The sequence below is a fragment of the Nannospalax galili genome, unplaced genomic scaffold, assembly GCF_000622305.1.
Source record: "Nannospalax galili isolate Female #2095 unplaced genomic scaffold, S.galili_v1.0 scaffold204, whole genome shotgun sequence".
In the NCBI taxonomy this organism is placed as follows: Eukaryota; Metazoa; Chordata; class Mammalia; order Rodentia; family Spalacidae; genus Nannospalax; species Nannospalax galili.
The window spans coordinates 278,727-291,441 of NW_008350959.1; the positions used below are offsets into that span (position 1 = coordinate 278,727).

Below are 12,715 nucleotides of genomic sequence, written 5' to 3' on the forward strand. Positions count from 1 at the left end.
ATGTCACTCCTGAGAGACATGGGTTATTAAGTGAGGATCATAGTGCAAGTCATAGGATACCTACCTATGAGTTATTGGTCAGGGAAGCCCAGAAGTCTTCAAAACAACACAAGTTATTGCCCTTGCCTTTGGTTACCCACCATAACTACATGGTAAGACCCTATTGCTGGGGGCTGGAAAGATGTCTCAGTGGTTGCTCTTGCAGAGGATCTGGGTTTGATTCCCAGCACCCATATGGCAGGTAACAAGTGTCTATAACTCCAGTTCCAGTGGAATCTGACACCTTCTTCTGACCTCCAGAGGCATTTCATGACACTGGTGCACTTACATACATGCAGGCAGTACACTTGTACACATAAAATAAAAATAATAAATAAAACACATTTTTAAAAACCCTATTGCTGGGGCCGGGTGTGGTGGTGCACGCCTTTAATCCCAGCACTCCGGAGGCAGAGGCAGGTGGATCTCTGTGAGTTCAAGGCCAGCCTGGGCTACATAGTGAGTTCCAGAACAGCTGGGGCTACAGGGAGACCATGTTTCAAAAAGACCAAAACAAACAAACAAACAAAAAAACAAAAAACCCTTTTGCTGAAGACAACACACATTTGGGCTGCAGCACATAGAAAAATCAGTCTCAAACTGACCTAGAAACTTCCTTTCCTGGCTAGCTTTCACAGTGCTGGAAGGTGCTATGCAGGCCGCTGCAGGAGAAAAGCCCTACAGCACTGCATCCTGCATGTTGTGACACCGATGTGCCAGGCAAGATGTGCCCACAAGTATGATAGTGGCATGACTGTTATGGGGTAACTAACTGCTTTCTGATTGGACTTGAGTCCTGTTCCACAGGAGGGAATTTCATGCCTGGTACCGTAATATTGATCAAAAGCCCATGGCTGGGGGCACAGACTGTAGAGTAGAAGCTGCTATTGTTATTTTGCTAGATGGTCATGCTGTTAAATTATCTTCTAAATATTTATGTTTATGCCCATAGGTCTGGGCTGCTCTCAACCTTGGTCAGAGAAGCTTCTTTTTCAAGTAGGCATATGGAGAGATGCATAACTGATCAAAGTGATAAGAATAAGAGACTACGTGCTCAGCCTTAAATGGGACATCTATATTAACCTCCCATCCTCAAGGCTCAGGCAACATCACAGAAGCGGAGGCAGAAAGAATGTAAAACTCAGAGAATGGGGAAGAGTTTGGTGAGAAGCTGTCTTCTGGACGTGACCTGGCTATTGCACTCATGAACACTCAGCAGCTGCAGAAGACCCACACAAGATCAAGCCAGCCAAAATCCCAGCATGACCAGGGTAGATGATCTCCAGCCCCCACCTCTTACTGCATACTGAGGAGTTACTGGTGGTTGATGGCTGCTGGGAGAGGGAGAGTCATTATTTTTCTGAGGATGTGGTCAATGGTAGGTGTCCCATGATTCAGTGCATGGCCTCACCAATGCACATATGAGCAGCACTAACTACACCTAGTGTGTTATCCAAAAAAAAAAAAAAAAAAAAAAAAAAAAAAAAAAAAAAAAAAAAAGACGTGAAGTTGGGAGGGGGCTTACCAGGAATATGGGGAGAGTTTAAGGGGAACTGGGGATAGATATGATCATATTTCATTGTATGTATGAAATTCTAAAAAATTCTCCCCAAACAACAAAACAAAAACAAAAATAAAAATTTTTAAAAAGGAAGAAAGAAAGTGTAGCTACAACAGAGGCCTCACTGAATCACAGGGAATGCTGGAGCTAGGAGAGTCAGAGTTTTCCCAACTCGAGGCAAGGTTTTTGTGGCATCCATCAGCAGTCTTTGGTTCTCCTCTGTCCTACTGGAGGGGAACGTGGCCATGGCCAAAAAAATTCTCTGTGGTAGGATGGGGATAGTCTGCGGAAAGGATTCATCCAGAGCTGTGAGAAGCTGATACCCCGAGCAGCTTGGGAACAGGTGCTGGCCTTGAAGAGGGGTCCTGAGTAGAGCACCTTGTTCTTCCACAGCTCCTTTTACCTTCACCTCTGAGTGCACTGTCTCTGACATTGCAGTTTGTCTTATTTCCTAGGAACTTACATGACAAATATTGGAGGGATGCAGTAAAGCTTTGTTGCAGTAGCAGACGCCGAGGCTGATGTGGATGGTGGTTATCCCCTTCTTTGGCTAGTTTCTCACTTTTGGTCAACAGCCCTGGCTTCCTGATGGGGCCATCACATCCTTATCCCTGTGGGTTTGAGCTCTGTTCCTCAAGCCAGGGCGTCTTTTTATGCCCATTTACTATAAAACTGGACACAGGAGCTCTAAGACATTAGGATGGATCCCATGAGGCCCCTTGTGAAGAAGATGCTCCACTTTCTCCACATGCTCTAGGCAGTACCCCCCAACTCCCTATCTCCTCCAACTTCCACTTTTCCCATTCTCCCTGTCCCTCATCTCCCTCTGCCCCCAGCTCTCCAGGGTAGGGACTTTAGGGCTTACGGCAGCAGCTTCTCCTGGGGTCTCTGGTTTTTGTCCTTGAAACTGAGAGCTCTACTCTTGACTTTCCTGGTTCTGAGGCCTTCAGACCTGAACTATGCCTGCTACCAAGTCTCCAGGGTTTCTCATGTCACATGAATGAGTCCCCAATAAAGCCCTTCTCCCACTTCTATGTGCATGCAGATACAAGTGCATACAGGTTCTGTCCCTCTGGAGAACTCTAACACAGGGTCTCCAGGGTGGAGGAGGGAGGAGATGAAACACTGAGACTCTTTAGGGCAGTATAGTCATTTCATGTAGGAACATGTGGCCCTTGGTAGGTTCGTGTGAATGCCAATACACTGATATGTCCTGTAGAACTGTAGAAAGCAGGGTGAACTCTAAACTGTGGATGTTAGTACATGATAAGTTGTCAACACTGACTCAAGGATAATAAATCTACCACATTTGTGGAGGCTGTTAGTAACAAGGACGATTGAGGGGGATGCCAGCAACTCTGCATTGTCTCAGTTTTTGTATACCCAAACTGTTCAAAATCAGAGTGCATTAGTTTAAAAAAGAAACAGAGGGCCAGGCGTGGTGGCGCACACCTTTAATCCCAGCACTCGGGAGGCAGAGGCAGGCAGCTCTCTATGAGTTTGTGGCCAGCCTGGTCTCCATAGCAAATCCAGGCCAGCTGGGGCTACAGGGAGACCCTGTCTTAAAAAAAAAAGAGAAACAGAGAAAGCAGGTGAGCATTGGTTTGCATAAGCAACCATGTGACTGAATTTAACAGCAGCAGCAGATGAGCCCTTTGTACCAGTCTTTTGGGTGGCTGTGGACAATAAGAACACAGACACAAACATGTTTGTTCATCACAGAAGCTTGACTCTTGACTCTGGGTCCTTGCTGTTTCCACAGTGAGCAGATGTCAGGCTTGCTGTACACTGTCATGGAATAGTAGGAATTGGTCTCAGAATAGGATGTTTGATAAGCAAATGCAGCAAATTGGAGTTGATTCTTCTGATGATGGCCAAGGCTGGTATTCTCTGCTGTCTTCCCTGAGTTCCTGGCATTTGCTTTGGTTTTTTTCCTTCCAAGCCAAAAGCACAAAGGCACTTGCCCTCAGTTGACCTAGTCTGTGCATGTATTGAGAAGCAATCCAGCCAGTTGACAGAATTCATGAATTTTCATATGAATCTGTTCAATGTTCAGTGAGTGCCCATACTGAAATGTTTGGATGCTTGCTTGCTTGAACACAACAGAGAACTGAGATTTGGTTCTGTGTGTATATGTGTATTTGTGTGTGAGTGTGCACATGTGTGTGGATGCCAGAGGTCAATGTGGGTATCTTTCTCAATCACTCTCCATCTTATTTTAAAAAAATATTTATTTTTAATTTTATTATTTATTTTTCTCTTTCCCTTTTTTTGAGACAGGGTCTCCCTGTAGCCCCAGCTAACCTGGAACTCACTATGTAAACCCATCTGGCCTTGAACTCACACAGAAATCTGCCTGCCTCTGCCACCATACCCAGCCTATTATTTATTTATTTTCATTTTTGTGTACATGAGTGTTTTGCCTACATGTATGTAAGTGCATCCATGCCATGATATGCCTGTAGAGGCCAGAAGGGGGCATCAGATCCTGGAACTAGAGTTACAGATGGTTGTTAGCTGCCACATGGATGCTGGGAACTGAATCCGAGTCCTCTGCAAGAACAGCCAGTGCTCTTAACCACTGAGCCATCTCTCCACCCCCTTCATCCTATTTTTAATTACATTTATTTGTGTGTGTGTGTGTGTGTGTGTGTGTGTGTGTGTGTGTGCTAGAAGACAACTTGAGGGAGTCAGTTTTTGTCCTCTACCACATAGATCCCAGAAGTAGAACTCAAATCATCAGGCTTGGTGGCAAGCACCTTTCCTGCGAGGCAGGCCCATCCACCTCACATTTGTAGACGGTGTTCTCACTGAACTTGCTGCTTAAGTATTTGGCTAGCTTACCTAGCCAGTGAGCCCCAATAAGCCTCTTGTCTCTGCTTCCCCAGTGTTGGGATTACAGGTGTGCACTGCCATGCTAAGCTTTTTAAGTGGGTGCTTGGGACCCAGACTCAGGTCTTCATGCTTGTGCAGCAAGCACTTTACTGACTGAGCCATCCCTGCAGCCCTTCCCCGCTGGTTCTTGAAAGAAGATCCTGTCCCAGATGTAGCTTTCATTCTATTGCTGGTTTGCTGGGACACCTGGAAATGAGATTCCTCTTTACGTTCACTCACTCAGCTAACAGTGATTGAGCAGTAACTGTGTGACAGGCACTGTGCGTGTGTAATTGCTGGTGTCTGGGATGCACTGATGGACTTGTACCGTGGTGCAAATGGCCACAGCAGGACCCATTCACTTCCTAATTCCCACTTCAGTCATAAACAAGGCAACTCCTCTCTACATTTTTCTTACTCTTTCCAGGGAGATGAGGTCTTCCTGGTTGGCAAGATGATAATAATTTCCTTGTATACACAGGGCAGTTTTACTAGTGGAAACAGTTACTGAAAAATAGAAAAAAAAAAAACTTGCTGGCTCTTGAATACATCTAGAATTTTCTATGTAGCAGAGATAGGAACTGCACTTTACTTTTTAATGCCCATGTGATCACATCACTGGGGCAGACAGAACAGACACTGGATGTGGCTGAGAATCACTTCTTGCACCCTCTCTTGCCTGGAGTGGAGGAGATCTAGCATATGGCATTAGGAAGGATTGACTGTAGCAAACATGTGTCAATTTGAAAGAAAAGCTTTCTTGCTGGAGAGATAACTGGGACCCATGCTGCTCCCCTGCAGGGTGGTTGTCTGCAGGATGCTTGAGTCACCGTCTTTGTGATCATCAGGAACCCTAGGAATGAAGCCTGTTGGAGCCCAGGTAGAAGCTGGTTCCAGCACATGGCAGGCAGCGATGCTTCAGCTCCATCTTACCTACAGACCACTCTAGATTTGCCTGAAATGTTCCTCTTGAGAGCATGGCTGGAAATGCAGATTATCGCTAATTTCAAGTTCATCTTTTATGTCATTTATCAGCATCCTGTAAATAATATTGAGAATAAACCTAAGCAAAAAGCTGTGAGTACTGAATTCTGCAGAGTTGGGGTAGTATCCACGGAGAGGGGATGCCAAAGTACTCTCATTAAAATACCTGTGAAGGCAGAACAGGCTTCCTGGCTCTCTGGGGGTGCACAGTTTTGGAAGGAACTTAAGATGGCTGACAAGTCTTTTGCCTGTGACCTCTGTTAGAAGAAAGCATGTTTTCCTTTCTTGTAGCACACACAACTAACATTTCTCATAAAAAATTACCAACAGATACATGAGGGAAAATGTCTTTCTTTAAAAATTTTTAATTATTATTTTTATTTTATGTGTATGCGTGTATTGCCTACATGTAGGTAAGTGTGCCTGTGTTGTACAATGCCCGTGGAGGACAGGGAGGCCATCGGATCCCCTGGAACTGGAGTTATGGACAGTTGTTAGCTGCCATGTGGGTGCTGGGATGAGTTGCATGCATTTTAATGTTTAACCTTTCAACTAAAGATGTAGTAGGAAGTCCCTACTGCACAATTCACTGACCATCTTTCAACAGAGCTCTGCTTAGAGCTCTTTAGTGATTGATGAAGTTCTGATGATTGCAGGGGCCACTTTATGTGGTCACTGTAAAGTGGCACCTGAAAAATAATGAAAAATGGTGTACTTCTGAGCTCCAAAAATTAAAAAGAAATGTAACAGTCAGAGAAGGAAGTGTCTATAAGGAAGTGATCATACGAATGTTGGGGGAAAAGGACAGGAACTAGAGATCACATGGCATGGACAGGTAAGGCCCGTGGTTGGCTTTGGGATGGGATGTGGTGGGTCCAGTGATCACAGTACAACAGTAGTCAAAATGAAAACCATGTATTTGGTTACACAAACTGCCTGATATCATATGTGGTGGTTTGAATGATAAATGTCCCCCATAGGCTCCTGTGTTTGAACACTTGGTCCCCAGTTGGTGGCACTGTTTGGGGAGGTTAGGGAATCTTTAGGAGGTGTAGCCTTGCCAGAGGAAGTGGGTCACTGGTGGAGGGTTTTGAGGTTTGTTTTGTTTTTAAATTTTTTTATATATTATTTTTATTTTATATGTATGAGTGTTATGCCTGCACGTAGGTAAGTGTACCTGTATTGTGCACTGCCCTCAGAGGATAGAAGATGCTGTTGGATCCCCTGGAACTGGAGTTACAGACAGTTGTTAGCTGCTATGTGGGTGTTGGGATTTGAACCTGGGTCTTCTGCAAGAACAGCCAGTGTTCTGGCTTCACTTCCTGTTCACCCTTTCTGTTTCCCGTGTGAGAAGGAAATGTGATCTCTCTGCTTTGTGAGTGCTAGGCCAATCACATTCTTGCTGCCTGGCCTTCCCTGCCATGACGTCCTATATTTCCCCTGAAAGGATAAGCCAGAATAAACCCTTTCTGTAAGTTGCTTTGTGTTGGGGCATTCTTTCACAGCAATGGAAAATTAACTAATTATCACGTTTAGTAATTATGATATCGAACAGGTTTATAATGTGTGTAGATGGACAGTTTTATTCCAATTTATGCCTGAGTATAAATACTCCAAAAGGCAGGCTCAACTGAAGACAGAGGATGGGATTTAGTGATGAGTACCCGTGGTCCTGAAGCTCCAGCTCACAATCCGCTGCTTTTGATGATTCTTTTAAAAATTTCATCATCAGCACTGAGAGGATTAGAAGCAATTTCAGGAGAAAGCGGATAGGTCATGCAAGCAAAATGTAAAAATTTTAAAGAAAAAAATTTAAAATTCTTGATACCACACAGAAGACATTTTGTAACTAAAAAATTTTTTGTTTTATTATTTTTATTGATGTGTGTGTGTGTGTGTGTGTGTGTGTGTGTGTGTGTGTCTGTGTGTAGGTATATGCAGTGCTTGTGGAAGCAAGAAGAGAGCACTGGATCCCCTGGACCTGGAGTTACAGGTGGTTGTGAGCTGCCTGACATGGATATTGGGAACTGAAGTTGGGTCCCCTGGAAGAACAAGTGCTCTTAACCACTGAGTCATCGCTCTAGCCCCAGTTTTCCATTTTATTTGTTACACTTAAAGACAATTAGGATTAATTTTGGTTTGAGGAATAAGGAGGAGTCCAGCTTTTCTCTTTCCTCTCAAATTGTTAGGTAATTGTCTCAGAAAATGTACTAAGGATGCCATTAAAAATATATATATGTCCCAAAGCTTTAAAGAATATTCATGAAAACTTGGAAAAATGGTGACCTAATTGTGTTTATAGGTATTTCTACTCTAATTAAGATGAATTCAGGTTGAATGAAGTCTCATGATAAATATACTTGGGAACCAGGAAGAGTCAGTCTTCCTGAAGTGAAGAAGCTGTGCTGAGGTGCTGAGTGGAGTACAGTGACTCACATCATAAGGAGACACAACAAAGTAATAAAATATTCTGAGATGGACACAAAATTCCTGGGCAGCTGCTCTGTGAGAAGAACTGTGGAAATGACTTCTGGGACACCAATCTCAGCATTTAACAGTGGAAACAAGCTTACTAGGCCTTGGGCTCCTCTTGTAACCTAAACATAGAGCTCTAATCCCTCATGACCCTTCCTTGCCCTGATCCAGAACAATGTATGTGTTATATTGTGAATCTTAAGCACTGCAAGCAACAAATATTCATTCAAAGCAACTAATTATCCCATTTGTACTGCAAACAACAGATGGGATTAGACTGATAACATCTGTTTGTAGTTGTATGTGCTGGTTGAGGTCAATAGGGGTCAGAAAGAGAAAATCCCCTGATAAGACAAATTCTGCTTTTCCTTCCCCATTTCATGCTGGATGTATGGTTTCAATAAAGAGAGAGCAAGGCTTTTGTTCAGAGCACAGCTCCAGGAGCAATCTGAAGGAGTATGTTGTCAGAACAGTTCCATTGCACTCTTGGTTTTAATGGATGCTAAGAGTCAGGCTGTGCCAGGAGTGGTACACATGCCTTTAATTTCAGCACTCAGAAGGCAGAGGCAGGTAGTCTCTATGAGATTGAGGTCAGCCTGGTCTGCTTAGTGAGTTCCAGGCCAAGCAGGGCTACACAGTGAGACCCTATCTAAACAAACAAACAAACAAACAAACAAACAAACACATAAACAAACCAATCAACCAACCAACCAAAACAAAGTCAGGCTGTTATTTTTCAGGCATTGCTGTAGTGTGGAATTGTTCACTGCAAAGAACCAGTTTCCTTTCTGTCTCAGCAATCAATTGATCTTATCTTATTACATTGGTTACTTTTCTTGTCTCTGTGACAAAATACTTGACAGAAGCAATTTAAGGGACGAAGGGTTCCTTCTGTGTCAGTCACAGAGGGAACAGCCATCACTGTACGATGGTGGAGAGGGTGTAGCAGAGCAAGTCCTTGGTGGCAGGAGTGTGGGCTGCTGCTTCTCAATGCCACTGGAGCAGGAAGCTGAGAAGGGGATCCAGCTGTGACCCTCATGCCCTCTGGTAGACCCATCTCTGCCATCCAGTTTCCATCTTTTAAAAGTTTCCAGAACCTCCCTCAAATATCTGGGCACCAGGTGTTCAAACACAGGAGTCCGTAGGGACATTTCTGATTCAAAACATGGCACTGATGTGGTATTCTGTTTATTTGTGACAGAGGTTTGCTATGTAGTCCAAGCTAGCCTTGAAGTAGCAGCAATCCTCCTCTCTGCCTCAGTATATTTTTTTGGTTTGTGTTTCTGTCTTTGCTTATTTTTCATTTACCAAAAATTCATTTTTTAATCTGAAAATTATTACTAAAAATAACAGCTATGCTGAATATTAGAGCTAAAGAAGGCACTACAGATTTTAGTGGATAGGAAACAATTTGAAAAAATGTATTTCAGTGTACAGATTGCTAGCCATTTTCTTTCTTTTTTACATTTATTTATTTTATGCCACAGTGTGTGTGGAAGTCAGAGGACAACTTGTGGGGGTTGTTTCTCTCCTTCCACCATGTATTGAACTCAGGTCATCAGGCTTAGCAGTAAGCACCTTCACCAACTGAGCCATTTTGCTGGTCCAATAGCTATTATGATTTCCTGGTAAGTGCTTGAGAAACCACTTTATTTTTTATAACAAGCACACTAATAACAAGTAAAAGAGCTGATTTTCAGAATTTATTATTTTTTTAAAGCAACTTCCAGGGTACACCACTGTACAGGTTCAGCCCCGTCTCCTACAGTGTGGTACAGCAACGATGGATCTTTTATTACAATGAATCAGAGACTGAACACCCATAGCTGAGTTATCACAGAAAAAGAGAAGAGTTTAACGTTACAAAATCATATTCTAATTCTTTAAATGGTTATCCAAGTATGATAATATAGCCAAGCTCAGATAACTAAAAAAGGCGATCGCCTAGACCACTCCCTTCTACCTGGTATGTATGAACAGGTTTTTCCTGATTATATCTTTATATAGCTTGCAAACAAATTCCACCCATTACACAGCATTAATTCTATTTACTGTGTCAGCACTGTGCCTGGACTTTTGCTTCTTATCTTGTAATGACAATTTTTTCTGTCATTTTCTAATTTTTTTGATTGATTTTCTCTCCATCAAACTGTGCATAGACGGTGACTGAAGGTTATCTCTGCTCATCCTGAACATTTTATAGTGTTGTTTTCCTTGGCCACATATCCACGACTTTCCATTCATTTATAGGCAACTTTGTTCCTGATGCTTGTAAAAGACAGGTTTTATGTCTCACTGAAGCATGCGCCCAGTTCCTGGCAGGACCCTGCTTGTGAGCTGGCCATCAGCAGAGGGGCCTGCAGTGCTCAGCAAGACTGTCATTAGTGCTGCATAAATGAGGGTTTCGTTGGTTCAATAACTATTTGTACATTATAAAGCAATACGGTCATGGGAAAAACAAGCACAGCTTGATAGAATAACCTGCCACGAAATATCACTGGCTTTAATAATTTACTACAACTGTTCTTTTTATTCACACTGATAGGATGTGCTTCCATCTGTCACATGGAATATGAATATATACAACAAAATTTGGCTTTTATAAAACAAAACTTCATAAGGACAATAACACGGGAGTGGAACAAATGACATCGTGCAGTTTCCTAATCACAACCATCTGTCTCTGGCTTACAGGGAACAACACAGAACTGATGGATTTTGTAAACCAGATAGAGTTTTCCTGTTCAAAATAGCCTACTGCGAAAGTACTACCTTGTTCAAACTGTCTAGAAGCTTCTAACTGTAATTCTGAACGACCAGGGAAGACACACTGGATCAACTTTAAGGTCAAACCTTGAAAATTCTTTTGTGGAAACTGCACGGGGTACAGGGCTGGGTGCTGTAGGCGGCTGGGTATTGTAGGGTACGGATGCAGTAGGGGGTGGCTGCTGTAGGCCCTCCTGCTTTCCCAGAGCCCGCCGTCTTGTTGTGCAGCAACACCAGCACCTTGACTTGGACTTTCTTGGTGCTGCACAGGTTGTGCAGCAGTGCGGGTGTGGACTGTTTGGTACTGCCAGCAGTCAAAACAGTCTTTGTGGGCTTAGTGTCTGTATGCTATGAGCCTGGGAAACCCATTCTCTTAGGAATGGTTTTCTGGGGCCCAGCAATGTCACTGCAGGTGGCTGAGACATTTTGGCCCCTGCTTAGTGAGGGAGCACACTAAAGAAGTCTTGTCCTTCAAGTAGACAGCAAAGCAGGGCACAGTGAGGGTGAGGGAGGTTGCTTTTCAAGTCCTGAAAAGCAGGAAGTGACAGCCACGGGACAAAGGGTGGGACCAGGGGTTGAAAAATGGCCGCTTTGGTCCATTAAGACACTCTCCTAGGTCAGTGTCCCCCTGACTGCACCTTCTAAGCTGGTGGCTGTCCGTCTCCCATGCAGCCTCTGCTTTTCTTTCTAAGGTAGAGAGTGCAAATACTGTTTATTTCTCTCAATTCTGACATTAGAGATGTGATTTGACAATGACCTCTGTCTTCACTCCTGGCTGAGAGAGTCAGTGTTTAGAATGCAGTTACAAGCCTTACTGATCAAACAGATTCAGAATGGCACTGGGGGAATGGGGTGGGAGTTTCAGGCAGAGGTTTTCTGAGTTACAGGTCAGGCGCATTTCCCCCTTTAACAGCTGATAATATCTGAGTATGTGGAAAGGCCAAAGGAATATATTTGCATCACACACAGTGGCCTTTTCAGGGTGGATCAAACCATGTGGGAATAGTTTCCTTAGTATGTCAGGACTACATCAGGACTACGGTCTCTTAGCTGGACTTAGAACTCCATGGCACACGGCTTTACCTAGGACAAAGGATGCAGTGACCTCATGTGGAAGGCTCTAATGATGGATGCTTCTTTAGCTGGGTTGGCTCTGGAAAACAGGATCAATCAAGTGACTTCACCCAAGTCAAACCTTGATGTTTAAGAATTAGCAGGCTGTCTTTGACAATGCTGGGTTCTTTTGATTTTGAGGCAGTGGCTGGACAGAGTCAGCCACCTCTAGATGCCAACAGTTGGATGCTCCCATCAACTCCCATCAGTGCTCAGGGATGACCCCACTTACTCATCAACACAGCAACATCCTCTTCACACAGCAAACACCTGCTCCTCCTCACTGGAAGACTGGGAGAGTTTAGAAGGAGAAGGAAAAGGTACATGTTCATACGTATTCAACCTGCAGATCCCAGGAGAGCTTGCTTTTGGATGTCTCTTTGAAGTTGAGTTTTTTGGCACCCCAGGGATGCCATGATTTTTCTGAATTGCTGGGTGGTGCCTCAGGGGAAGGATGACCTGGTTCCCCCAGGGTCCAGTCATGGCGGAAGGCAGTGTTCAGAATCCCAGTGAGGTTATTTCATGTCCAACACTGCAGTCCACTCTCAGAAATGACTTTCTTCCTAGTCTCCACGCACAATCTCACTGATAGCATCTTGCCAGTTTGGCCATCTCTGGAACATTCTAGAGGTGCTGGGCCCCTGGCTATTGTAATTGTCTCATTGTCTGTGGTCAGGCAGTTCAAAGTTTCAATTTTGTTCTGCCCATCTCGACTGTGTTTAAAGAGTGAACGTCAGTGACCACTCAACCCTGGGGGCTGGAAAGACTATCCTGACAATAGAGTGCCTCCTTGAGTTTCTTAGGCAGCCCAGAGCACAGACTTTGAATTCTAGACGGAAGGTCTTGGAGGAGGTCGGGAGGGGGGTGGGGCCCTGTTGGGAGGTGGGGCCTGAGGAGGAGGGG

General features: G+C 44.0%; 1 protein-coding gene across 1 annotated transcript in view; it reads right to left on the bottom strand.

The window, feature by feature from the left end:
• Positions 1-9,623: 9,623 nt before the first annotated feature.
• Positions 9,624-12,715, bottom strand: part of Antxr1 (ANTXR cell adhesion molecule 1) — a 254,868-nt gene continuing 251,776 nt past the window's right edge. The window contains 1 exon segment of the mRNA XM_029553527.1: positions 9,624-12,715. This exon segment is cut by the window's right edge and continues 94 nt beyond it. Coding sequence (XP_029409387.1) covers positions 12,642-12,715 — 74 coding nt within the window. The 3' untranslated portion in view covers positions 9,624-12,641.